The sequence below is a fragment of the Harpia harpyja genome, chromosome 4 (genome assembly GCF_026419915.1).
Source record: "Harpia harpyja isolate bHarHar1 chromosome 4, bHarHar1 primary haplotype, whole genome shotgun sequence".
Classification (NCBI taxonomy): domain Eukaryota; kingdom Metazoa; phylum Chordata; class Aves; order Accipitriformes; family Accipitridae; genus Harpia; species Harpia harpyja.
Window position 1 is genome coordinate 28,954,314 of NC_068943.1, and position 26,348 is coordinate 28,980,661.

General features: G+C 47.9%; 1 protein-coding gene across 2 annotated transcripts; it reads left to right on the forward strand.

Annotated features, from left to right (window-relative positions):
* The first annotated feature begins 10,967 nt into the window (after window positions 1–10,967).
* On the forward strand, window positions 10,968–25,466 carry CNMD (chondromodulin). Of its 2 annotated transcripts, XM_052786033.1 has the most exons (7): window positions 10,968–11,077; window positions 11,270–11,404; window positions 13,750–13,890; window positions 16,537–16,650; window positions 19,319–19,472; window positions 20,789–20,991; window positions 23,414–25,466. In XM_052786033.1, the coding sequence occupies exons 1-7, from the start codon at window positions 11,006–11,008 to the stop codon at window positions 23,627–23,629; spliced, it is 1,035 nt and encodes a 344-aa protein (XP_052641993.1). In that variant the 5' UTR covers window positions 10,968–11,005; the 3' UTR covers window positions 23,630–25,466. The 2 variants fall into 2 exon arrangements, with proteins under 2 accessions (XP_052641993.1, XP_052641994.1); XM_052786034.1 differs by lacking the exon at window positions 11,270–11,404 and having other exon boundaries at window positions 10,984–11,077.
* Window positions 25,467–26,348: the final 882 nt, after the last annotated feature.

Sequence of the window (26,348 nt, forward strand, 5' to 3'; positions counted from 1 at the left end):
TATCATACCCCGAGCTGCGCGGAGAATGACAAGGAACCGGCTCATCCTTTTAAAAAAAGGATTAATTTGCCATTTTCTTCCCGAGTTTGTAAAAAGTAAGGCTGTGGGTGGATTTCAAAACAGCCTGAGTACTTTAGTTAAGATTTACGGCAGGCTCTGAGCCCGTGTGAGGCTCTGCGCGTTGCTGCGGAGCAGCTGAACTGGGATGGTGTCCCTCCCAGAGTGTCCTCAGCCTATGTGTCCTATTCAGTCCCTTGGCTCTAGCACATTTGGATGCTTTTTTCTTTTCACTTCTCCATGTTCGGTTTTTCATCTGCATCATCAAATGGCTGCGGCGAGATCACAGCGGGGAGAGGAAGCAGGCGGACAGGACCTGGGGTGGTGACTTGGTTTCATCTTGATGGGCTACCAGAGGGAGAGGCAAGTGCAAATTCATGACAACTGGCTGATAGTGGGACACGTCTCACCTATCTGGTGGCCCCCACGGGTCTGCACCTCAACTAGTAACCAGCAGTATCTCGCTCACAGGAAGAAGGAAAGAAACAGATGTCTCCAAACGGCAATTCCTCCGACTTCTAGCTGCTACCTCTTTCTCTTAACTAGTTCAGGCACCTTATTTAGGGAAAATGAATCTATCTGTCCTTGGTAGTGGCCAAGGGCTCAGTGTTGCCTACAGCCAGGAAAGGACACAGGCAGAAGTAGGAGCCCTGCCCCGAGACCCCGGCATGCTGCAAACGTCGGTGCATGCCTGGGCAGAGACGGACCTGGGGCGGCTTTGCTGGAACAGGAGAGGATGGGACGTGCAGCAGGTGCTCCCGCGTTCGCCACAAAGGAGCCGTCCTGAGTAGTTGACGTAAGACCCCCAGGCCTTTAAAATTGGACAGGACAAGAGGGTGGGGGGATCTCTCCTTTGGGACAACCCCAGTGGCAGCAGAAGAGACTGTATTTCCCTCTCCCTGCTTTTTCTTTCTGTGATTCTGCAAGCCAAGAGAAGTCACAACCGTACGTCTCTGGGAGCTGCCAGTTTCTTTCTCCCAAAGGCCTCCTCATTGACAGCGGAAAAATCTTCATCTTCCCTGTTGTAGGAGTTTGAGGACTTTTTTGTTGTTGCTGTTCGCTGGCTCCCTGCCATCAGCCCTGGTGGGACCCAGGGCAAGGCAGCAGTGCCATGCAACCCAGATGTCAGCAAACCGTTAATCCCAAGGGACAGAACCCCGGGGTGAGATTCCCGCTGCAACTTCTCCAATTAGACGGCTTACCTCCTGCTTCGCCTCCGCTTTAGCCATTTCGGACCTAACATATTTTATTGTTCAGGCTCCTAGTTAAACGGCTGGGAAGCTCTGGATGCAAGCACGCAGAGATTACTGGTTCAATAATAGAGTCGGGCACGTTGGCTTTACTTCGTTTTGCTAATAAAGCTGCAAAATAAAGCTGTTGACTTTTCTTTCATCAGCATCAGCCCCATGAGGCTCTCCCATGTCTCGCCTGGTGATTAGAGCGGAGGGCTGGGAACACGGGTCTGGAGTTCAGCCCTTAATGAGCCACCCGTTCAGTGTGTTTCACTTGGGGCTCTTGACCTCTTTGCACCTCGGCCAAGTCAGCTGTAAAACTGGCTGAAGGGCAGACCTTGTGGAAACGAGCCACCGTGCCCCAGTTGAGCCTTGAGTCCAGGTTTCCCAGGTAAACACAAAATAAAAATCAACAACAATTTGAATCTGCAGCCACACAGCTCAAACGCCACGAGAACGTCAGGCCTTGCCAGCGTAAACAGCGTCAGTCTCTGGGGTCCCCCGTTACAACATCAGAGCAAATCTAAGTTGCATCCCTGTGATTTATGCTGCAGCGAAAAAACAAGGTGCTGCAGACACCAGCACAGACAAGGCAACGCAGTGCCAGCTCCGGTACCCGGGTGCACCGGCACCTGCAGCACTGAGCAGTGCTGGGAAAACCCGGGTGGCATGCACCCATCCAGGCGGGGATGAGATTCCCCCAGCCGTAGGGAGCGAGGTCCCCGTTACTCTCTAAGTCTCAGAGCCGCGAGACAGCCCACAGCCCATCCCTTCTCCAGGAAGGCTCCTCATGACGAAACCGGCAGGAACCGGGCCAAAATAGTTCCATCCTGATCCCACAGCCAGGATGGCTACAGCTGCTGGTAGCTCTGTTTTAGCACTCACTGCTCAACGTAAGAGGAGGAATGGAAGGAGGAGTTCGTGTCTGGTACAGCTTGTCTGCTGTGTAACACCTTCTGGGTGCGATGGGGATGCTGAAGTGAACTCCTGCCTCAGCCATCTGACCCTGCCCAACACACACACGCGCCTGCTCACATGAAACACGGTGGTTTCTCTCAAAGTTGAGACCAATCGAGAGATTTTTTCCCTTTTCAATGGGAGGTTGCAGGTCAGACTTGGAGGTGGCATAGAGGAACCAGAGCTGCCAAGCTGGCACTTTGTGAGGGGGCAGTGAAGAAGGGAGAGGGACCATCCCTTGGGATTTCAGCGGTGTGAGGTCAGCCTTGCACGTGCTGTTTGTCACAGCAGGCTTAGTAAAACGGAGCCAGACAGTTTTTGGATAGAGGAAGAGCATCTGGGATCCAGTCAATCCAGTCCTGTGGCAGGGCCGTTTGCTCCCACGCCTTCTCTGCACCTCCTCATACAGTCCTCCACCATGCAGCCATGTGGAGATGAGACTCCTGAAGCAGAAAGCTTTTCCTTGGGCATCAACAAGAGTCCCAGATGTATTTCTCCAGATATCTCAACATTACGCCACCTTGCACCATGCAGATATACCCAGCCAAACGCAGGCTTGGAAAGGCCTGAGGTTGAGAACTGTCTTATAAAGCCTTCTCCATACCAGGTACCTACCACTTATAACCCCAGCTGTCCTACAAAGTGCCCTTTAGTGACTGGTGACTTGTAGGTGTGGAGAAGAGGCTGGCATGAGGCATCTTCTGGAGTTGGGAAGGTGAGTATTTACACGGTGTTTCCACCGTACGACATGGTGGGATCGGTGCGGGTGGCTGGGTGTGAGCCCAGACCTTCAGCGTACAACGGAGATCTGTGTTCTGGTGTAAGGATCCTTTCGCTGAGGATTTTCCATCCCTTGAGGAAAATATGCTAACAGGCTTTAAATAATTAAACAAATCACATTGCAGGCAAAGCCAAGCTGATCTTTAAAATGCATTATCCTCAGAAGGGGAGAGAAATGCTCGGTGCTTTATGCTTTCCTCCGACCTCTTCACATATTTAACTAATTCATCGCACGAGAGACCACCCAGCTGCATCTCGACCACGGAGCAAAGGCTATGCCAGTCACCTCCATCTTTAAAACCACTATTGCCCCAGCTGGGGGCCAGGTTTTTTCAGCGCCAACAAGGGCAGGCAGCAGGGGAACAAAGCTCTTTTCATCAGGCCAAGCTTGCACGGAGGACGTCGCTCTCACAGAGCCACTTGCAGGTCTCAGCTGGGAAGGGTGGGCTTCCCTCGGGGCAAGGAGATGCTGTGGGGCAGCTGCGGCCACCTCCTTGCAGGAGCGGGGAGTCATGCGTGGTCACGGCTGGGGACAAGTTTGGCTTTCTGTGGGCAGAGGCAAGGAAATCAGCTACCTTGAGCATCTCCTCTGGGCCACCGAGGCCATGGGTGGTGGAAGCCTTCGAAGAGAGGAAGGCAGAGCAGCTGCGAGGCGGTTCCCTCCACCTAGGGCAATAGCTCTCTGCAAGCTAACTCTTCTTCTTCCCCCCCAAAACAGCCCCAAAACCTCCTGGAGGCAAGTCCTTACTGTCTGTGCCAGACCGTGCGAGGACAGGCGAGCAGCTGGAGGCAGCGACCAGAAGGTCCGTCAGCAAGGAGAAAGCCTTGCCGGCGAGGAGCAAGGAAAACCCAAGCCCATCCTCAGCCCTCCCCGACGTCCCCCCAGCCCAGCAGCGGGGCTGGGCTTCTCCCCAGCCCTCGCAGGACCCCGTGGAGGAAAAATTGGTGGGCAGAGGCCGTTGCCACCCCCTCTCCAATTAGTCCGGTTTCCCGCAGCGGTGTTTCCCGGCTCCTCAGCTCTCCCCCATGCCGTGCGTGGCCCAGAGCAGACGGGCTATCACACGTGGGGCTTAAATTATTTGACAGTTCCCCCTTTTGGGATTAGGGAACGCCGTGGCAATGGCTGCTCGTGGCACCGTGAGGCAAACCCTGATGAAACAGGAGCTCATGATCCCTTCTCCCACTTCGCCCAGTCTCCAGGTTCAGGGGCTGCCATTCCTCCCTCCATCCCTCGCTCTTCCAGGCTGTCCAAGGGGAAAGGTCCCCGGCTTTTTTCCTCCTATTTCTCAAGCGTTTGCTCCCCTCAGCAGACCACACCAGACAGGCATGAGGCTCCCGCGGCTCCAGGCTTATCAAATCCCATCTTGGGGAAAGGAGATTTGGCCTTAGCCAGGCCAAAATTATTATCGTCGTTGTTGCTAGAGCTTGATTTCATAAGGAAAGCCATGGAGGGAGGACAGGGAGTGCCCAGAAATGATGATTGTTCTTGGTCTCTCTCTACTCTATCTTTTATCTCTCAGGTAAATATTTATCCAAGCGGTCCATGGCTCCGGTTGACCCATGGCACTGTCTGCTGGATTTTCCAGTGAGAACTTACCCATTTTCTCCACCGTGTCCCACCCTAAGCACAGAGGTCCTCGGAGGGAACGCAGCTCTCACAGCCTTCAGTGGGCAACGGAGAGGCCCTGGACCACCTTGATGGACATGTCATAGTCTCCACAGTTATTTCTGAGGACCAACAATCTCAAGAAAAGGGATGTGAAGCAAAAAAAAAAAAAAAATAATCAATGCAGCACTAAAATTCAGCAGAAGACATGGTTATGTATTGGTTTTTTCACTCTCCCAGGTTTAGTTTCTTAAATCTGATGTGAGGGAGGGTTTTTTGGGAAGAATTTTTTTTTTCTAAAGTAGAGATCTGAATCTGGGGGAAGAAGTATTATAGATTGGATCAAAAATAGCCTGGTGTAAGAAGCTAAATGAAAGAACAGAGCGTAGGTGAATAAGGATTAAACTTGCTGGAATCAACCTGTGCAAATGTCTCACAAAGGTAATGAAAGCAAAAAAAAATGTTTAAAGTGTTGTCAGAAGGGTGAGTAAAATATACGTTTCAAGAGATTGGATTTGTGAAAAACATTCTGGCACTGCAGGTGCCTCCGGGACAATCTCATTGGAAAAATTCTCTAAAGTCGGGTCATGAAATTATTAGAAGAACAGTGCATAGATCGAAAAAGTGAAATATAGTTGATTCATGGGTGCTTTTGGATGAGGGGGGAAAAAAAAAAAAGCCAGGCTCAGCCTTTGCTACAAAGCAAAAAGAAACTTAGCAGATTTCTCATCAAACTGTAAAGAAGCCTCTGGGAAAGAAACAGATTGATGCTACCAAGTTGTTTAAGCTAATAACTACCTCCAAAGCACAAAGCCGTGGTTGGAGGTTAAGAAAGAAAGTAGCCTATGAGCAATTTACACAGAATAGCTACAAAAGAGACCACATGGTTAAAGGTAGGAATGAAAGCATGTTAAGGACAGCTAGTTATTTTATTTCTTTAATTCAAGCAAAACAGAAGGCACAGCCACTAGCTAAATTAAGAAGAATAAGATGAAGACATATGGATAGATGGGATTCAGCCCTGGGGAAAAACAAATCAGCCTTTAGTGTCCTGGGGTGAGGAAGAGCAAACCGTGATGGGCCATATGTCCTCACCCGACTGCAGGAGGGAAGAGGAAGGATTCGGGATGAGCGAGGTCCTGCACCGAGCACGTTTTGGGCCATCCTTTTGAGCTGTCCTGCTGAGAATGCACCCCAAGCAGAGCAAATGGGGATGCCCATCTTCTCCAGAGAGTAGCATCGGAGCAAGGGATGTTGCAGAGCTTTCCAGGGAGAATTTCACGGCCTAGCAGGAAAAACAACGGGTTTGGTATTTGAAATTCCGTGTGTGGCTGGTCAAAGGGAGGACGGTGTCGGCGCAGCCCGTGCACAGGGCAGGGGGAGAGATGAGGAAAAGTGTGCATCCCAGGGACACCTCAACATCCAGGGCCACCACGGAGACGAGAGCCATGACGATGACATATATACATGGGTTTTCATCCTTTGGTATCACTGCCAGCAAGAATCCTTAAGAGTTTCTCAAAATCCTCAGGCTGTCATCAGTTAAATACCTGCATTGGGTTTGTGTGGCAAGGTTTTTGGGGGGGGGGAGCTACAGGGGTGGCTTTTGTGAGAAGCTGCTGGAAGCTCCCCCATGTCCGACAGAGCCAATGCCAGGGGGCTCCAAGATGGACCCACCACTGGCCAAGGCTGAGCCCATCAGCAACAGTGGTAGCACCTCTGTGATAACATATTTAAGAAGGGGGGGGAAAAAAACCCCGGTGCAACAGCAACTGCAGCCAGAGAGAGGAGTGAGAACATGTAAGAGAACCAACCCTGCAGACCCCCAGGCCAGTGCAGCAGGAGGGGAGGAGGTGCTCCAGGCGCCGGAGCAGAGATTCCCCTGCAGCCCGTGGGGAAGACCCTGGTGAGGCAGGCTGTCCCCCTGCAGCCCAGGGAGGTCCACGGGGGAGCAGATCTCCACCTGCAGCCCGGGGAGAGAGGAACCCACGCTGGAGCAGGTGGGTGCCCGAAGGAGGCTGTGACCCCATGGGAAGCCCGCGCCGGAGCAGGCTCCTGGCAGGACCTGCAGATCTGTGGAGAGAGGAGCCCACGCTGGAGCAGGTTTGCTGGCAGGACTTGTGACTGTGGGGGACCCATGCTGGAGCAGGCTGTGCCTGAAGGACTGCAGCCCAGGGAAGGGACCCACGCTGGAGCAGTTCGTGAAGGACTGCAGCCCGTGGGAAGGACTCATGTTGGAGAAGTTCATGGAGGACTGTCTCCCATGGGAGGGACCCCATGGTGGAGCAGGGGAAGAGTGAGGAGCCCTCCCGCTGAGGAGGAAGGAGCGGCAGAGACAAGGTGTGATGAACTGACCCCAACCCCCATTCCCTGTCCCCCTGCACCGCCGGGGGGAGGAGGTGGAGAAAATTGGGAGTAAAATTAAATCCAGGAAGGAAGGAGGGGTGGGGGGAAGGTGTTTCAAGATTTGGTTTTATTTCTCATCCTACTCTCATTTGATAGGTAATAAATTGAACTTATCTCCCCAAGTTGAGTCTGTTTTGCCCGTGACAGTAACTGGTGAGTGATCTCTCCCTGTCCTTATCTCGACCCACGAGCCTTTTGTTCTATTTTCTCTCCCCTGTCCAGCTGAGGAGGGGAGTGATAGAGCAGCTTTGGTGGGCACCTGGCCTCCAGCCAGGGTCAACTCACCACAATACCAAAGCCAAGATTTTCTTTTTCTGTAGGACTTTTTTCCTCAAAGGACTTTGGTTATTTTGAAGAGACGTCAAGTCAGCGGGAACTGAATTGGCACCATGTTATGGTGGTGTAAACGCATGGAAAAGCAGAGCGGTGAATCAGGTGCCTGGTCTCAGTAGCCCTCACAAATTTCTGTTCAGGCCATCACGGAGTTCAAATAACTATTTGGGACACTTAGAAAATGAAGATAAAACGCATAAGGCACCACAAGAGACTTATGGAAAGGCATGCAGCATCACCAAATCCTTCTCATTTTTAATATTTCCATTTCTCCTTCTAAACTTTTTCTTTAAACTGAAAAATAATGAGAAAATGTGCTTCCCTGAGACAAGCCAGTACTATCGGCTAAGCAACCTCACATTCATCGTAGCACTCCAAGTACTCGGAATGCTTTTCAGCCCACAGGATAATAGTATTAGACGACCAGAAAGGCTGTCCTGTAAAATACTGTTGTTATGATTTCCAGTCTCAGAAGTTGGCTTAATCCAGCTGAGCACACACATGTTATTTAGAGAGGAGGCTGAGCTCAGACACTAGTATCATCATCATCTTTATTGCAAATGAAGAATTCAGCCGGTGAAAGGCAAGTCACATTTTTTTGTCCTAAGCCCTGCAAACACTGGCTGTTGCACTCGTCTGCGCTCTGCAGCGAGTGTCTGGAGCTGCTGAATGCCGAGCTGTTTGTACAGATTTGCATCTGTCTAAAAAATCTCGTTTTCTCTCTTGTCACCTAATCAATCAAACAGCGAAAGATGTGCTCCACACACCCTCCAAGGAAAACAGCTATGTGCCCAGACAAAAGGCAAGGCATGAGGGTAGGGGTTAACTAGAGGTGGTAAGCTGCAAACCGTGTAAAAGGAACGGGTTTTTTCCCTTGTGTCTGCTTGAAATTTCATGCTGCTCTTCCTCTGCCTGTGGAACAAAAGAAGAAGAAGAGGCAGCGATGCTCTGAGTTGGGAAAAAAAAAAATCTGGGATTGATCCCTGCATGAGAAAAATATATTTGGGGGATTTGCACCTTGACTTGAGGAGGGAATGCTGCACGGCTTCTCTCCCAGGGTTTGGACAGAACAGCTCCCTCCCGAAGGACCGGTTCTCCCACCCACACCTCCCCACGCGAGCAGGACCCATCTCACACCCCAGCCCACTGAGGACCAGCAGCCGGGCACCCATCCCTGCAGATCGGCTCGTGGCTGGCACCATTGCTTGGGATCGCAGGAGTCTGCCTGAGCCAAAACCTGCCGGGGCCACCGCTGCCCTCGACCGCACACCACCGGGAGTGAAGGTACCTCCACAAATATCCAGCCTAGATGTACTAATTACACCTATTCATTCTTGTACTGATAGCGTCTTTGCTAACGCTCCTCCTCGACACCCCAGCCTCAGCCATCCTTTTGCTAGCCGAAATGGGGCAGCCTCCTTCTGTCCTTCCATTCGCATCCCGGGGAAGGAGCCGTTGGGCACTCGGATGGGTACCAGGATGGGGGGACACGGGCTTCCCCCGCCTCAGTCGCAGGGAAGCAGCTGAAACGAGCCGATGGCCAGTGAGCAGCAGCTCTTCCCGGGCAAGCGCTCCCTCCCTGGCACGTTTTCCCACGGGAGATGAGCACAGGGGCCTTAAAATAAATCTGTCTTTTTAAAGCAGCGATGCTAAATGGAGGTTTGAGATCAAAGGCTGGGATTCGCACATTTTGCCAAGATAGACATATCCATTCACGAGATTTTTGGTGTAACAAAATACTTGCTAATGAAGAGGATCATAATCTTATTATTAGCCCCAACTACAAGAGTATGTCATTCGAGAGCGGGCTAGAATATGCCCTAGTTTAGGAAGTTGCACAGTAGGCTTCGCTTTTGATTTAATGAGCTGTGATTGTGTTTATTTTCGGTGGCAACTATGCCCGTTAAATGTTTGTTTAAGGTCTGATCGTTAATGACAGTAATCGACAGGAAGGATGAATTTGGGTTGAAGGGAAGGAAAATGGGGATTGCGTCTCTGGGATTCAGTCCCCAAGCACGTGGATGCAAGGCGATCGGCAGGGCCTGAGTTTTCTCCGCTTTTGTGTTGCTTGATGGTAGTTTTTAAGCTATTGGTCACATCAGTGAGGGGATTTAGACAGGAGAAACGGCAAAGATTTTTGCAGTTATGGAGCGGGGACGCAGAGGAGAGGCAAGAGTAGGAAATCAACTGCGGGGGCCAAACCTGCCTCCTGAGGGCACGCAGAGCTGGGACGAGCCATGGTGGGACAGGGTCACCGCCTGGCCTCGGCTGTCAGGATCCCAGAAGGTTTAAGACGGCGGGGATGTGTCCGTAGTGTACAACAACTAAGCAGGAAGACCTAAACCTGCCAGATAAGCAAAGTAGAGAAGAGACGGGAAGAGAAATACAAACGAAGATGCATAATTTGAAAAAAATTTGCTGTTGCAGAGTTGGTTAGCGTAGGCACTGCTCCGGAGTGAGATGGGGGCCCGTGGGCCAGGGTCCCCTCAGTTTAACAGCCCCCCCCCCCCACTCCAGTGCTGTTGCCTGTCTGGGAAACTGGAGCTGGGCCACTAAGCAAGCGGGGCAAGGCAAGGCAGAGCATAACCCAGGCTGCCCTCTTCACGCTCTTTTTTTCCAGTTGATATTTTTTTCCCTCTGCTTCCAGCCTTAGGAAGGATGCTCTGCTCTGTGTTTGGTAATGTCAGCCCCAAAGGGGTCCAGCACTATTTGTTTTCCAGCATCGAAGGGTGCAGGCGCAGACACATGCCTGCACATTTATGTACAGGCAGGATGTCCATGCAGTGCGTGAAGGGTGGACAGACACACGGACAGACACACGGACAGACACACATAGCCGGTCGTAGCCCTGAGTTTAAGCTTCCCATGTGCAATATTGGAACGAGCAAATAGGCACAGATGAACGTCCCTTCCAAGCCCAATTCCCCTATGATCCTACTGTACTCTAGATGCTCAAAAAACCCCAAGTGGGCATCATGAGTGACGGGAAACAGAAGAAATCCCATGGATACGTCCACTTTAGAGGTCAAGTCGCAAGGTAGCCGTGACCTTTTGAAATGAAAAGATGAAATTACCCCCCAGGCTTTGCCCCCAGCGAGCCTGTGCCGGGGCTGGGCTCGACGCAGGACCCGGCTGGAGGCAAAGGGCTCTTCGCTTGTGCCAGCCACCGCAGTCACCCAACAGCAGCATGTCAGCTCCGGCACCTGCGAATTCCTGTGGCAAAGTGTAAAAAAAAAAAGCAGTTAAAGCGCTGTTCTAGTTTAAAAGCCCCTTTTTTATGTCAGCCCTCTGGCTGCCGGGGCACCTCAGCTCTCCGCGATGGCATCCCCCGCGTTCCTGACTCCCCCAAAACTGGAGCCAAGCCCCGGGGACACACACACACACACATAGGGTTGGGATAGGGGGGTCACAGCCCCGGGGGGGGCTCCGACGGCTGCTGCTGGCCGGCTCAAGGGGCTCATTGTGCCCGGGAATGGGGCGGTCCCGTTGTGTGTCCCCCCCCGCTCCGCCGGCCGGGGCCGGGGCGGGCCGGGGCGGTGCTGCCCCCCCCCCCCCCCCAGCCCCGGGGAAGGGGACCGGGGCCGGGAGAGGGTCGGTGGAGAAGGACGGGAGAGTTTTCCCTCCAGTGACAGCCATGGCAGAGGGCTCCGAGAAGGTGCCCATCGCCCGAGCGGGGCCCGAAGATGTGGAGCAGTGCCTGCCCCCCGTGAGTGCGGGCCGGGTGGGATGGGGGGGTGGAGATGGAGCGGGATAAAGCGGCTCGGAGCGGGATGGACGCCGCGAAAAGGGAACGGGGAGAGGGTGGGGGCTCGGCCGGGGGTCCCAGGGCCGGGGGGGGGGGGGGGGGGGGCGGAATTCGGGTGTCCTCGGCCCGCACCCAGCGCCGCGTTCTCGGCAGGCCTACGCGGCGGCGGCGGCCCCCGGGCCGGGGCGGCTGCTGAAGGCGGGGGCGGCCGTGCTGATCGCCGGAGCCCTCCTGCTGCTGGCCGGGGCCATCGGAGCCTTCTACTTCTGGAAAGCCACCGAGAGGCAGGTGAGGGCGGGAGGAAGGACAGCAGCCCACCGAGGGGGGCTGGGGGGGGGGGGGGCTGGGAACACTCCTTGCGTGGTCGATGAAGAGGGCTTTAAGGGGATCTTGATTATTTTTTTTCCTCCATGCTTTCACCAAAAAAAAAAAAAATCCAACCTGAAAACCAAACTCACGCTCGTTATCTTTACTGGCTGTTGGGACGGAGCGTCGTGGAAGCGCATTTATTAATGAACACGAAACGTAGCTTTTGAGAGCACAGACACTACATTGATTTCTGCTTGCAAATCCTCAGCGAACTCAAATCCCAACAAGTCCCCAGGGATTCACGTCCTGGGCCAACTCCAGCTCCCAGGACAAAAAAAGCATTGAAACATGTAAATTCCTTTTTCACATCAGCTGCATTCTTGGTCCAGATTCTGCCTGGACCCTCAAATATGTAATGCTATATTTAACCCATTAACAGGCACCATTATTTCACTCTGATGGTTTGTATGACTGTGTGCACACACAGGCGTTTATGGTTAGCAGCTGTGGAACAATTTTTAAAGTCGTGGTAAGTTTTATTATTTACATTTTCTGGAGTACGTGAAAAACCCTGTATGCAAAGAACAAAACTGAGAAGGTGCTGATCAGTTTAAGAACCAAACTTCAGAGCATTAAAACGTGTTGTTATATTAACTTTTCTGTTTACATAAGATTTTGGTTTAAAACATGGTGGCGCACATGTGAATGTAACTTGCTCCCTAAGTGCAATTAGTATCTTTGAATTTACTTTGGAAGAAGTTTTGTACCACCTCCAGCCACATGCCAGTCCCCATCAAGGAGAGCCTTGTGCGAACCCCAGCTGCCAGAGCAGAGGTGTGCTGGGGAGACAGACCCACGCACATAGGAATAATTCAGATAATCAGAAAGAATGTACAAGGTTTTACACCAAAAAGGTGTAAAGGGAGAGGGACCCGAATGGGTTGGGGGGGCATACAGCACATTCAGCTCTGACCAGGTGGGTGCATTTCCAGAGTACAGGACAAAGGTTCCTTTTTTTTTTTTCCCCCGATTGCTCCCATCATCTAAATGCGGGTTTGCAAAACCTGTCGCATTCATAGTTGTCTTTACCTGGTGATCGACTTGGAAGCTTAAAGACACGGGGAAAGCTTAGAGGTATTATTCCAAGCTGCCTTCAAACTCAGAAAGCTACACTTGACTTGCAAATGTTTAGGAAGCGACTGTAAAAATAAAATGTAGGGTCATTCATAAAAAAAATTAAGGCAATTTTTAAATTATTATTTTTATTTTAAATCTTTAAATTCTCCCGTAACTGTCAGGGGTAACAAAGTCTCAGCTCCAGCTCAGGCCCTAGCAGGGGACACCATGTACTTTGGTCTGGTTTTATGGACTGCTCTCAACAGGAATCCTAGACAGCAGAGAGAATATGGGACTGAATCTGTATAACTGAGGAACCATAAATCTTTGGCACCTTAGACTTTCCTAAGCAAAGGTGAGAGAAGAAGAAATTTGTCTCTAGCTGTCAGTGTAAATTTTTCATTAAAATGCTGTAAGGCTTTTTTAAGACCAAAAGTAAACTGCTTGTGCAGCACTTTTCGCAGAGCTGCACAAGAAAATCGCAAAACCCCTCCACAGATTGTGGTCCTCCAGCAAATAGAAACCACGCTGCAGCTTTCCTCACTGAAAATAGGATAAGACCAAATACGCTGACAAGGAAAATATGAGTCTATGCAACTTCACATCCAATTTAAACAAAGTTCACATCCATTACAAGCTAGGAAGCATGTTCATAGTCAAGAGGAACCTGTTTTCCTGCGCCTCAGCAGAACACCCTAAGAGATAAACAGGGGTAAGCCTCCTTCAGAGTAGGATGTTCCCTCCTGCTCTCCTTTGGGAATCATGCCAGCATAAGAAGCGATTCCTAAAATATGACCTAGAAGGAGGTTTTTATGTCAGAATGAGCCTGGATGTGGAGTCACCCCACACTGTTTTTGAAGTCAAACTGGGAGTACTCCCTGGAGGAGGGACCTCAGGAGGTCTCTAGTCCTACCTGCTGCTCAGAGCAGGGCCAGCTGCGGGGTCACAGCTGGTTGCTCAGGGCTTGATCCAGTCAGGCCTGGAAAACTCCCAAGGATGGAGAACGCACAACCTCTCCGGGCAACCTGCCCCAATGGTGAAGCGTTGCAGTAGTGCGGCGTTGGTTGCTGGAGGGTTACGAAATGCCTACAGAAATAAGAGTCAGGAACTGAGCAGGGATATGACAAGTCAGATTGACCCACCACCTGCTGTAGGAGGAAGGCAATAAGCAATTACTGACATGTGCTACTGCTCTTTATCGATTCCAGGTGTACAACGTTCACTATACTATGAGCATTAATGGAAAAGTACAAGATGGATCAATGGAAATAGATGCTGGAAACAACTTAGAGACATTCAAAACAGGAAGCGGGAGTGAAGAAGCTGTTGAAGTTCATGATTTTCAGATTGTAAGTACCACCACCCTTATCCTTCACGTAACATGCTCCAGTGCTGGACTCTAAGGATATCCTGCCCTGCCCAACTTCTCTGTCCCAGTCAGTCTCAGGTTCCAGCCCCCAACTATCCACACAAACATCCTTGCTCTCCCGGCTTGCTTTCACAGCAAGCCAGGCCGTTTCCTCCAAAACAAAGTCTAAGTGCCTTTTGGGGATAGGCCATGCCAGGTCCCACTCTGGGAAGCAGTACGGATTAGGCTGCATCGGGTTTGGCTCCACAAAACACTCTGCATTTTCAAACCATTGAACAGAGCTACGACACGTGCCGTTGGAGTCTTGCTAGAAAAACCTTCTGGCAGGCTGTGACACAGCCCTTGCGTGATTTCATACGATTTGAACTGGAAAAAACACCTCCCCCTCCCCAAAATATCACCCTTTTAGGAGCATTGGGTCAACATGATAAGCCAAGTAGACACCAAGGAGAGACCACTATACAGTGCTGGACCCGGGCAGCTCGCTCTGCTCTGACATCCAAGGATGGGAGCTGCTCTCCGTGGCTTGGCTTCATCTCCAGGGGAGAGGATGGAGGCATTTAGCATAGCTTATGCATCCGTGCACCAAACACACAGTGCTGGGCCACTGGTGCTGACAGCAAACACGTTTGGGTACCCCAGCAACTTGGCTGTGGCTGCTCTGCACAAAGTCTGGACTAACAGATGCCGAATCTTAGCAGAGCTCAACAGCTCGGATAAAGTGGTTCACTGAGCTGTACCACCTCTGAGCTACTAAAGGCACATCTATGTGATGTTGCAGAAAGCTATTTACAGGGCCCAGATCCTGCAATTAACATTCTCAGGTGCGAAACACCCTATGTAACTTCAGAGGTAAGTCCTCTGTAAGTCAAAGCAGCACCTAAAACAAAGACACTGCTGCTAGGAAGACTTACCCAGGGCTTCTGGAGCAGCCACCTTCCCCTTGCTGCATCTAGAAAGGTGAGGAAATTCAGCTCCTTGGCTTCTCAGCAAGTACAAACCAATCCACTCCAGGAGACCCAGGACCCAACAGCTGCAGATCAGCCTTTATGAAACTCTCATTAACATCACCATAGCAACATTATTAGCAGCTGAATAAGAGCAGCCACAACGAGCTCTTCCCATTTTTCCTTCACCGTTCCACATCTGCACAAAAGCACCAGCCCACTGGAGAGATGCTGAATTCATATTGCCTCCATGTGTGCTGCTGGTAAGCTACCGCCTGTCACAACCAGGTCAGAAATCAGCTCCCAACACCAACCAGCTAACGGGACCTTCCAGGGACAGTGCCTGCTCTTAATTACAGCAGGCCAGGGACAGGCTCAGCAAGAGCAAAGGGATGCTGCCAGTTGGGGTTTGAGCCAAGAATGCACATAAAGGAGAAAGAAGTTGAAAAGATGTGCTTCCAACAGCCATGTATTTACATTCCAGCTTTGGATTGACTGGCGCCGCTCAAATGATTGCACCGTCAGTGAAAATTTGGATTTGGCAATATTATGATACTTATTCCTAGCACACTCGGTGCACCACGAAGTCTCATTCCCTTGTGCACCCATCCCTGCATAGCCATCCCCTCTCTCACTGCTTTAGAATGAGTCATTTGGTTTTGATGGGTGTCTGTCCAACTGTACAGGACTTGCAGGCACACGGGCCAAGACTCGGGTGCCTCAGTACCATCCATCTCAAGCTGCACTAGATGCCGGAGGCATCCACAATGCCCGTACGAGGCAGGTGAGAGGGGTCATGATGACACCCGTGTCCCTGTCCTGGCAGCGAGCGGCCGGGCAGAAAACCAGCACACCTCAGACGGCACTAGATAATTATATTTAGGCGGTTGAGTGGAGCTCGCGCAACCCTATGAAAAAAGTTTTGCCATCTACAACGAGGTATCAAAACTCGTAACGTAAAAGAGAGCTCTTTTACGGGTACCCAAAAACCTACAGCAGAAACACAGAAACTACAGCCAAGGTTCCCGTGCCAAAATGTTGATGCCCAAGATGCTGGTGCAGGGCTGGCAGATACGACCCAGGACTTGCAGGAGACCTGCAGCCCTCTGGAGCTGCTGGGATACCCTTCTCTTGCTTAAAACTAGACATCCATGGTTTAGGCAACTGCATTTCACCCTCATAGGCCAGATGAAGGGAGTCCCACACACAGATTTCTGCACCAAATTCCCCATCACGAGCTTCCCCTTGCTGTCACAGTCACTTATGTGTATAAATTGGACCAAGCTGCCCCCATATTTTTGTAAACCTGTGTCATAAGGGTACCGCACCACCAGCTAACACAATTTTGAGGCTGCCTACGTTAGGTGCTAAGTTACAGTTCAAATCATGTCAACTAGTTCCTTAACAGAGCTACTCCAAGTAGCCTACAGCAGGCATGGAAGCACTTATATAAAACACCCCCAATCTCTCAGAAATCGAGCGAAAACTTCTAGACCCGCTTGACCAAAATTGTAAAGCTAAAATGATGAGGGAAGAGTGTTTTATTGCATCTGGTTTTAAGTAAGATTTAACCTTCACATTAAAGATTCAGTGGCAATTTTAGCAGAGCTCGAGCGCTTTCTTGGGGGCGGTGGGGAGCCGGAGGGCTGCGCACAACCCCCTGCCTTCTGCTTTTGCAGGGCATAACTGGAATCCGTTTTGCTGAAGGAGAAAAGTGTTACATCAAAGCTCAGCCAAAAGCTCACGTCCCTGAAGTTGATGCTATGACTAAAGCAAGCCTCTCATCTGAGCTGGTAAGGGGTAATTTATTTACTTTTTAAAAACAAATCTTTGTATAGAGAGGGTCTTAAATGGTATTTAAATATAAATATAAATGACATTTGAAAGCCACTGTGGATAGTGGTAGGGTTGTTGAGGGTTCATTGACTGATTGCAAGGGGTCCCTGAAAGGTAAGAAAAGCAAGATTGGTGTCAGAGGCATCACTGTGTCCAGGGGCATCGCGAGAGGCTGCGCATTAGTGAGAGGGGAAGCCATAGACCAATTTCTACCAGATCCATAGACCTCAGTGACAAGAGCAGCTGCCTGAGATCAGGCTGTGCACAAGGCTGGAAGGGAGAGCAGGGAAGAAGCAGCTCCTTTAGTCAATGCAAAGAGGGGTCGTGGTAGATGCCAGGAGATTTCTATCAACACTCTTGAGCAGAAGCAGGGACTCCGTCACTCAAGTCCTCTTAAATAGTCAATAAAGGGGAATTGTGGAAAACATTACTGCAAAAATTGAGCTAATGCTGAAGCAATAACAGTTAAAAAAAATTAAGAGTTTGTCTTCTTAGACAGCATCAGCCTTCATTTTAGGATATCGTGTTAACTAAATTTCATGGAATCTGCATCGCAACTACCACTAAAGCTGCAGTTCTTGCCCTGATACCGCCAAAACCTCTCATTACCTCACATTTGTGAAAAAGTCTATCGCTTTATGTGTGCAAATCCTGAGTTTCCCAGAGCTCAGAACCCCAAACCCATCGCTCACGCAGGAGTGGCTCCAGTGACTTGAGTACAGCTGAGCCCGGACGCTGGCAGGGGCTCAGCCCCCGGCAGGAGAGCCACAACCCCTTTCCCTGGGTTTGCTCCACTCCCAAGAAATTAAAAGCAGATACAATTAGCTGGGAGAGAGGCACTGTTAAGGCTGCACCTACCTGCAATGGTGCTGAGATTACTGAACATCTACTTTAAACTTAAGGGGAAAAAGGTCTCTCTAAATCCAGTCAGCAAGGCACCAGCAATGTGGCAAAGCCCCCTGAAGTTGGTGGGATTTTCCCCATGATGGGGAAGAGATCTTGCCCAGATGCCAGGCAGAGACCTGCATCTTTCCCGCCTTGCCTTATTTTAAAGGCAGGCTGGGCTTCTTGACTTCATTAGCACTATTGCCTGAAGTCAAGGTTTCCATTTTCCGTCTTTTTGTAAGAACAAAGTCACAGTCCTGATGACATTATCCTAAAATAGTCAAAAAGGAATTTCTAATCTTCTACCTGGCTGGAGCAGACCTATTCCCTTGTCCTGTTTTCTATGCATCTTCTCCAAAGATGCATCACCTACACGACCACTGCAATAAATTGTATGCACCGAGGCCAAAACAAGCAGCCGACTTAGTGCTACCATAGGGATATTAACCTTTCCCTGTTGCTCGACTTTCCAGGTTAGATGTACGACGGGAATGGCAAAGTAGTATTTATTTTTTCTAGAGCAAGTCCTCTCTCTGAAACACACACATTTAGGAGAAAGTATGCATATGCCATTTTCTTACAACATGTATCATAACCAACAATGCCTATAAAAATGGTTGATTAAAATAAGCTTTTAGATACCCAAACTGTGCCTGCTCACAAGTCAGGATCATCTCAAACAGAAAACAAAGGATATTTTTATTTCTGAAAACTAGATTCAGATATTTCTGATGCTGATAAAAGCTTAAGTGGGAGAATATAAATAAAGAGCACTTCTCACTAGACAGATTGGATAGCGAACTTAAATGACTTGAGACCTACAAAAGAAATCAATAAACACACTAAAGGAACAACAACTCAACAGAATAAATTGATCTAGTCAGTTATATAATGAGTTTTGATGACTTTTATGGAAGCAATTTAGAATTTTAACTTTGAAATCATACTGGTTTTCATGATTCAAAAGTTGGGTTTCTTTTAATATTTCACTGTTGCTATAAAATACTTACACATTTTATGTAAAATAATACTTTGAACTAACAACTTTAAAGAATCAATCACTAGCATTTTCCTACATTACTTTGAAGATATGAACCAAAAACCTGCAGGGTAGACTTCAAAAAGGCAGGCTCCTTTAACTCGCACTTCAAACTTTTGGTCAATTGAATTGCTTTTACCAAACAAGACCTTTAATCAGACCAATCATGTTGACTTAAAACGGGAACCTGGAGCAGTTCTCAAGCTATAATCCTCTCTAAAACTTTTGAATAAGATTTCCCCCCCCCACACCTCATTGTAAGCATAGTTATATCTTGGAGTACATCAAATGAGAACGGGGCACAATAAAAGATTAGGGTCTTGTTTTTAGCTGGCGTATTTCATTGCTGCTTTGCTGAAGGTGGTAAATCTTCAAAGTTTCTACCACTTGAAAAATCTGGCACTTTGGGCTGAAAGATCTCTGACACCTAGTCCTTGTACAAGGGGGCAAAAGGCTTCCAAGACAGAGACAGATGAAATCTTAGCCCCCGCAAAGCTGGCAGTAGTTTTGCCATTCATTTCAGTGGTGGCAACCTTTACTCAGGCTGTGGCTTGGTACAATCCGTTCACATTCATGAAATACAAGGATGCTCGGTATTAGCTGCAGCAGATGATTATACAGTTTGATGCTCAAGAATTAAGAGCAAGCAGGCACATGCCTGTTCACTGAGCAGCAAAGGATTTATGCTCTTCTATTTGCAGGAAGATGAAATCATGCCCGTGAGATTTGACGAAAACTCCCTTATCTGGGTGGCTGCAGACGAGCCTATCAAGCATAACAGTTTCCTAAGCCCCAAAATTTTAGAGCTTTGTGGGGATCTTCCAATTTTCTGGCTGCGACCAACGTATCCCAAAGGTAACACTTCTTTTATTTGAAAAGTATGCTATCCCTCCCTTCATCTAAACACCTTCCCCAACTCAAGTTTGCCACCGAGACTTGCACACCTGGGAAACCAGGATCCTTTTATCCTTTCCTCCCTTGCCCAGCCTGTCTTTCAAGCCCTTGTGGGTTGGTGCCGAGACAGGTTTGGAGTTTATCCACACCTACTAGATATTTTCCATACTTGTATTTCCTCGTACAATTTATATAGCTCACGTGGGTGACTTACTGTGAGATGAAACATTCCCAGAGGTCAGCTTCCTTCTACAGAAGGACAAGACACAACAGCTTAAACTAGCCCCCAAAATGTTCAGGCAGCTGACACCAGGTAGCAGGAACACTACACTTGGCTGAGAGTTGGGGAGTATCAAGCTCCTGATCTGGGACTATAGCCTCTCCTGTTTCCTACCCTGCTTCTCCCGAGGACTTCAGTGGAGTGGAAGGACGAGAAGCTTTAGCTAGGCAACTGGTGGATGAAGTTTATGAGGTCCTGGGGGCAGTCCCAGGACTGAAGTACTCCCATCAGCCAGAGCCAAGCTTAGCAAAGGTGTTCAGGAGTCACCAGGGAGATGGCAACTTCGCTAGGTGACTTCCAGGCCTGGGAGGAGAGAAGGCTTGAAAAGATTTACTTCTCCTTGGTCCAGCTAATATTAGAACACTCAGAGAGGGAAATGGAAGCAGGGGGGGGGGGGGGGGAACCCAACCAAAAAACCCCACCCAACCCAAAAACCCCCAAAACGACACCACATTTTAGATCGCCTGTGGATGCAAATTGCCAATATTTTCCACTTTTCTCATGACCTTGCATATCCCACTGGGCAACAAAAGAGCAGTATCAAAGCTGTCCAGAAGCTGTTTCCACCAGGTTCACTAGCTGCCCTCGGGAGCAGGGCACCAGTCTGTCACAAAAGCACTTTAAAAAAAAAATCAGATGCCTATGACTGGTCTTGCTAGTGCTGGCAACTGCTGCTCGAGTTAACATGAGTGACCACAGGGTGGGTCAAAAAACCCCAACAGATCTCACACCCATTTTGCCTCAAGGGGAGGAAAAGGCAATCTCACACCCCTTTGGACTGACACTAGCTGGAGATACAACACAGGAAGGCAAGCAGCTCCCATGGGGATGCTCAGCAAGTTTGCCACCACACGGTTTCACCTGTCCCTCTGTGCTCCCCTCCTTTTTTTTTTTTTTTTTTTCATATTTAAAGAAACCACTGAAGCCTTAGATAATGTGTGGATAAATATAAGGACACGCTAAATGTAAGATTATCCTCTTGTGATTATTTCTTCAGATAACCAAAGGAGAGAAATGAAGAGAAACAAACGCCAATCGGAATCAAACTTTGATACAGAAGACTTGGAAGCTGCTACTGAAAAAGTAAACACCAGGTTGCCCACCATGCAGCTGACTCAAGAGCTTGATCACCAGTCTAATGAAACCAGGCCAATGGGACAAGAAACCGATCAAACGCTTAATCCAGACAACCCATATAATGTAAGTATTTGCACTGTAATCTTCTTTCAGAGCCCAAGACTGTTGTAGACAGGTAATACTGGTGATGTGGGGTTTGTTTGTCTTTTTCTTTTTGTTAAATCTGCGCAGTCTTTGCCTGTTCGGCTTTTCTGTGAAATTACAGACTTGTAAAACACCTAAGAAGCTCAAACAACTCTTCCCTCAGTCCTCTTCTCCCTCCCTCATCCCAATTTTCATTAGACTTCAGTCTGAAACAAGCACAAGTGCTTGAGGTGGCAAGATTAAGGCAAGTTGATGCCAAGTTGCTTTTCAGGGTTTCCAGGTCGATGCGGAAGCAAGCAGCACTAGACAGTTCTGACAAAGATAGCACAATCTGAAAACAATCCAAAGCTGGTCTTGATCAGATAGCTGAACCCCATCATTTACCAACAATGTAAGGAGTGAGTCCGGTAGCTAGAAACATACTTTTCCCTCAAACAGGAATTAGTATCAGAAGTGACTATTACAGAGGAAAGCAGTAGTAGTGTCTGGTTGCAAAGAGATGAGGGTTAGGCCAAAGAAACTTCTTTTCTCAGCCTCTTCTCTATCAGGGCAAATGGCCCTAGTCTAGCAAGCAAGTCACAGAGGAGAACCTGACTAGGGACAGCAACAGTGGGTGGAGGATGACTATTGCAAAACATGTTCTTGCTATTGGAGACGAAGCAGCCCACAGAAAGAGCACAGGAGCCGCCCCGCTGTGTCCCAACACCTTTGCCGCGCTGCAGGAAAACTGACTGTACAGGAGGCACCTTCCAGTCTACTGCACCAGCGCCAGACAATTTACACCCACCATTTGGTGCAGCAGGAGTAAGTCATTTTAATACAACACTGTCACAAGATAAATGCCTCCTGCTTTGGAAATAAGTCCCAGCTTTGACTTGACATTTATGCAACAGCAGGAGATCATTATACTGTGACAGCATTCTGCCGAGTTGACATCCCTTAATTAAACTTAATCACTCCAGATAAAGTGGATCTAAATCGACTCTCTCACGAGGTCAGTGAAACAGCAGCGGCACTGGAACGTAACTTCTCCTCACAGCTACTAACGTGACCGTGTCCATGGGGTCTGAGCTGCCCTGTCTCTGGAGGGCAGCGGCAGAACAACTGCCACAGGTCCCCTCTTCCAGCCGGAGGGTCCCTGGGCCAAACGGAGAACGTCCATCAGATACGGTCACCAGACTTCCCTCAGCCTGCAGGGCAGGATTCACCTTCGCCAACAGTTAGTGCATCGATGCCTAGATCCAAGCTTTCTTTACAGACTGATTCATTCTGTTCAAGAGGACCATTAATTACACTGTAGGTCTTTCCTGTACGATTAAATGAATCCTCCCTAGAGCTATTTCTCTTCACCCACTATGAGTGGAGTCTGGACAAAGAGCTCAGGTGTAGGAGTTCACACTGCAGGTATCCGAATTCAAGGATGATGAATGCTGCCCAAGGGAACGACACCCTCCCTGCTCTCAGGGCTGGCAATGCGTCGCTGGGGGCCTGAACGACACCAAGCTGTCACTAGCATCCCGTACAATCCCAGACGAGAGATGGCACCTTTCTGTGTCTCACCTTTTCAGTGTGCTACTAGTTTTCTGAATGAAAAACACTCAGGTAAAAAGCTAAGTGTTACTCCTGCACTTGCTCTTTGCTGCTGTTTTTTTTGAAATAACACCAATGGGAAAAGAAAAAATGAGTTTCAAAAAGCAGAATATCCAGGTTACTTTTTTTGCCCAGAAAAGAGGAAAAGAATTTTGAAGGGTGAAGGCAGTAGCGAGAGCTTGCTTTTACATATTTTATGCATGCCTTGCTCCACGTAACTCCTTACTGTCAGATACAGAACAGGCAGAATTCTCGCTGTCCACAATGCACCTAAGTGTGGCAGAGGGGGGGAAAAAAAAAACCCAGACTGAAAGACAAGGGAGAAATATTCAGAAAACTGCAGGGTAACAGCTTACTGAACAGTTTCCTGGGAATGCTGTAAAAAGCATTAAAATACAAAAAATAAAACAAAACATTAAAAATACAGCATACACTTTGGAGATTGTCATCTACATAAAAGACGGAGATAACTGTCTTGAAATCTCTTCCGTCGCTACTATTTAAAACTTGGGAGTTTACTGCTGCTGGATCTTTTGCAAGGACTGTAGAAGAAAAATAATGAAGTTTAGAGCTGTCTGTTGTTTCTTTCCATTTTACATGGGTGACTGCACCAATTCTACACTTCTACCAAACAGAGCAAGACAAAAGAAAAAAAAAATAAAGACACGGGTGAGTTAGTGAGAGTTCTGTTAACTTCAAAGGGACCAAGATTTCAGTTTTTACCCTTTGTAGGGTTAACAGGAGCATTGGTATATTCTACATTCTCTGAGAATGAGAGCAGCAGGATGACATTTAATATTTTACATTTCAGCAACTGGAAGGTGAAGGGATGGCTTTTGACCCCATGCTGGATCACTTAGGTGTGTGCTGCATTGAATGCAGACGAAGTTACACACAGTGCCAGAGAATTTGTGAGCCTCTCATGGGCTACTACCCGTGGCCTTACAACTACCAAGGCTGTCGTACTGCCTGCCGTATCATCATGCCCTGCAGCTGGTGGGTTGCTCGTATCATGGGTGTTGTGTGAGAAAAAGCAATCAGAGCCTTGACAAAATAAGCGGGAATGCAATGACGACAAACTGGTAAAAGGCTACAACCAAAGCAGCAGTACCAATCCTGGCCTTTAAAATCCAAGTGTGTGTTACTGCACCAAAAGCAGGGTCAGATATTCTAACTGTAAATAAAAATCTTAAGTTAATATTCTATTAGCTTTACAAATGACAAGGGTATACTAGCACTTGGTGAATTAAAAAACAAAGACATCCCCAAAAAAGACACTATTAAACTTTGCTCACAAACTGGTTTAGCAGTCCAGAAGCTTGCTCATCAATCCAAAATCAGCCTTTCGTAACAAAACCCTCTCTTTCCAAGCTACATGTGAAAATTTACGTCCAATTAGGCAACTAGCTCAACTTGTACACTTGGGAGTACCTTTCATCCACGTAGCTTGCTTAAATAAATCACAAGTTAAGTTGCTCCCCGTTGCTATTCATACCAAGTTGCCAGGTCATTATGAATGGTTATAAACCAATTACAGCATACCTTTCCCACAAAGCTGCTCCAGGGGACACGGGAAAGCGCACATTGTGCTAAATCGGAAACAAACGGCAGGGAAAGGGGCTGCGGAAGGGAATGTGCATGGCTGCAGAATCAAAACCCTTTGCATATCCCAACATCAAAGAAGCCCCAGCATCAAGAATCTTGTATCCACGATACCACTCTAGTGTCTAACAAGTATCTGCTATCCAGCTACTATAGCAAAAGTATTTACACGCAGTTGCAGACCAAAGAATCTCAAGACCCTTCAGAATCTACAACAGCCACTGTATTTATAAATCCCTGAACTAGACACTTTTGACACAAGATTACAACCCCTCTTTATTCCACATGGATAGCAGCCATTCATGCTAGCTCTTTTAGCTCTGCTGAAGCTAACCTCCATTCCCCACAAGAGAAACTGCTTACCAGTAAGGAGAAAAAAAAAAAAAAGAAAGAAAGAAAGAAAAAAAAAAAGGTTTCTAACCTCACCCTTTTTGCTTAGGCAAACTCTGCAATTATTGGGATTGAGCCTATTACATATTAAATCTCTAAGGAAGGTACTAAGCTGAAACACTCACCAAGATGGAATGACTTAGGATTTCTAGCCTTGAAAAACAAAGATAGAGGTATTACACTGCCTTTATCCATACTCTACCATTGATTTTATGGAGCTATCTACATGGGCTTTATAAACAGAATGGTCCAATTTTTCTTAAAGTTCACTTTCTGGAGCATTCATTTTTGTGACTAAACAGCTCTTGAGATGTTGCAAGCCTAGTAATGTTATTAACACTGTGTGACACACAGAAAAGAGGAATTAATTTGACATAATCGTGGCTTAAAGAAAATAAAGACAACCTCATGTGGAATGCTAAACTGCATATCTAAAAAGTAAAGTGTTAAATGAGAATAAGATGAGAATAGAATTCAGTATTTTGTTCTATTGTAGCTTTTTTTAATATAAGCTTCACCTTCCCTTAATCTCAAGACAACTTGCTTTGAAATATTTAAATTAAAAACTTCTTAAAGTGGGATTTCAAGGCCTGTTAAATTTGAGTTTCTGCTTTTTAAAATGAAAATGACCTTGATCATTATGTTGTTTTAGAAGTACATCATTCATATGCTTAGAAAAGTCAGTTTTCCTTTTTTTTTTTTACTGCAGATTAAACAAATACATTAAAAAACGGCAATCGCTTTCTGTCCTTTTTTGCAATGTAGAAAGTATAATGGTACCTTTACGTACGTGTTCGAGAACTGTCTTGAGAGGAAAACAAGAGGATCAGCAAGTGAAACACTGAAGACAAAGGGAAGGAAATGTGACAGTATATATGAACTGCTGCCTTTTGCATCTAAGGCTGTCTCAAGGCAACCTGTGACCTGCTTCTCCCTGTCGCCCCAGTAAAAAACAACAACACCCAGTCACCTTCTGAAGACAGAAAAAACTGTCTTGTAGGTGATTTCCATGCCTACGCATTCTTAACAAAATTAACTCTTCCTAAACAAAAGGCTTGTATCAGTTGTTTTCTATAGGCAGTCACAAAGTCTGCAAGAAGTAAAAAAGCATCCTACTCATGGATGCATTGAACTGTCACATATAGCATGTACGCTTTGAGAACCCTTCTGTGTGCACCATGCCAAGAAAGCCCCAGTGATCATAAGAGAAGCAGATATACTACTTACACTGTGAGTAGCACAGTTGTCGGAACTACAATGTTGCCTAATTACAAGACAGAGGGCACAATTTATCCATTTCCAAAAGATAGGCAACAACATGTCTTCCCCAACTCATGCTTCAAATAAGAAAATTCATATTTACCTATATATCATATTCAAAGAAAAAAAAGTAAAGATCTCTTGCTGCAGCAAGGTTGAAAAATCTTACTTAAGTGCAACATCTAATTTTGAAGGAAACGTTCTGAGGCAACATAGCAGTGACAATAAAACCAATGATCCAACAGTATGAAAAGACATAGCAATATTCCCCGCAGTGGTGGCTCAGACTACAGTTCCAGCTCTCCGCAGTGATCCTATTCACTACTGTACAGCATTTACTACCAGTGTTGAAGACAAGTTTTCCACTGCCACCACAAATATACCTTGCACACTGGAGAGGTTACATGTCTACATTTGGGGGGGAGTGGGCAGGGAGGATCTTCCTCAAGTCTGACCCTGCACTAGCAGAAACCAGTTCAAAACCATCCTTTGGC

Bases quoted from the DNA above. Each gene is read 5' to 3' on its own strand.
- CNMD (XM_052786033.1), top strand. From the start codon at position 11,006: ATGGCAGAGGGCTCCGAGAAGGTGCCCATCGCCCGAGCGGGGCCCGAA. The intron at 16,651-19,318 runs GTAAGGGGTAAT...TTCTATTTGCAG, and splicing joins CAAGCCTCTCATCTGAGCTG to GAAGATGAAATCATGCCCGT. The intron at 20,992-23,413 runs GTAAGTATTTGC...TTTACATTTCAG, and splicing joins ATCCAGACAACCCATATAAT to CAACTGGAAGGTGAAGGGAT.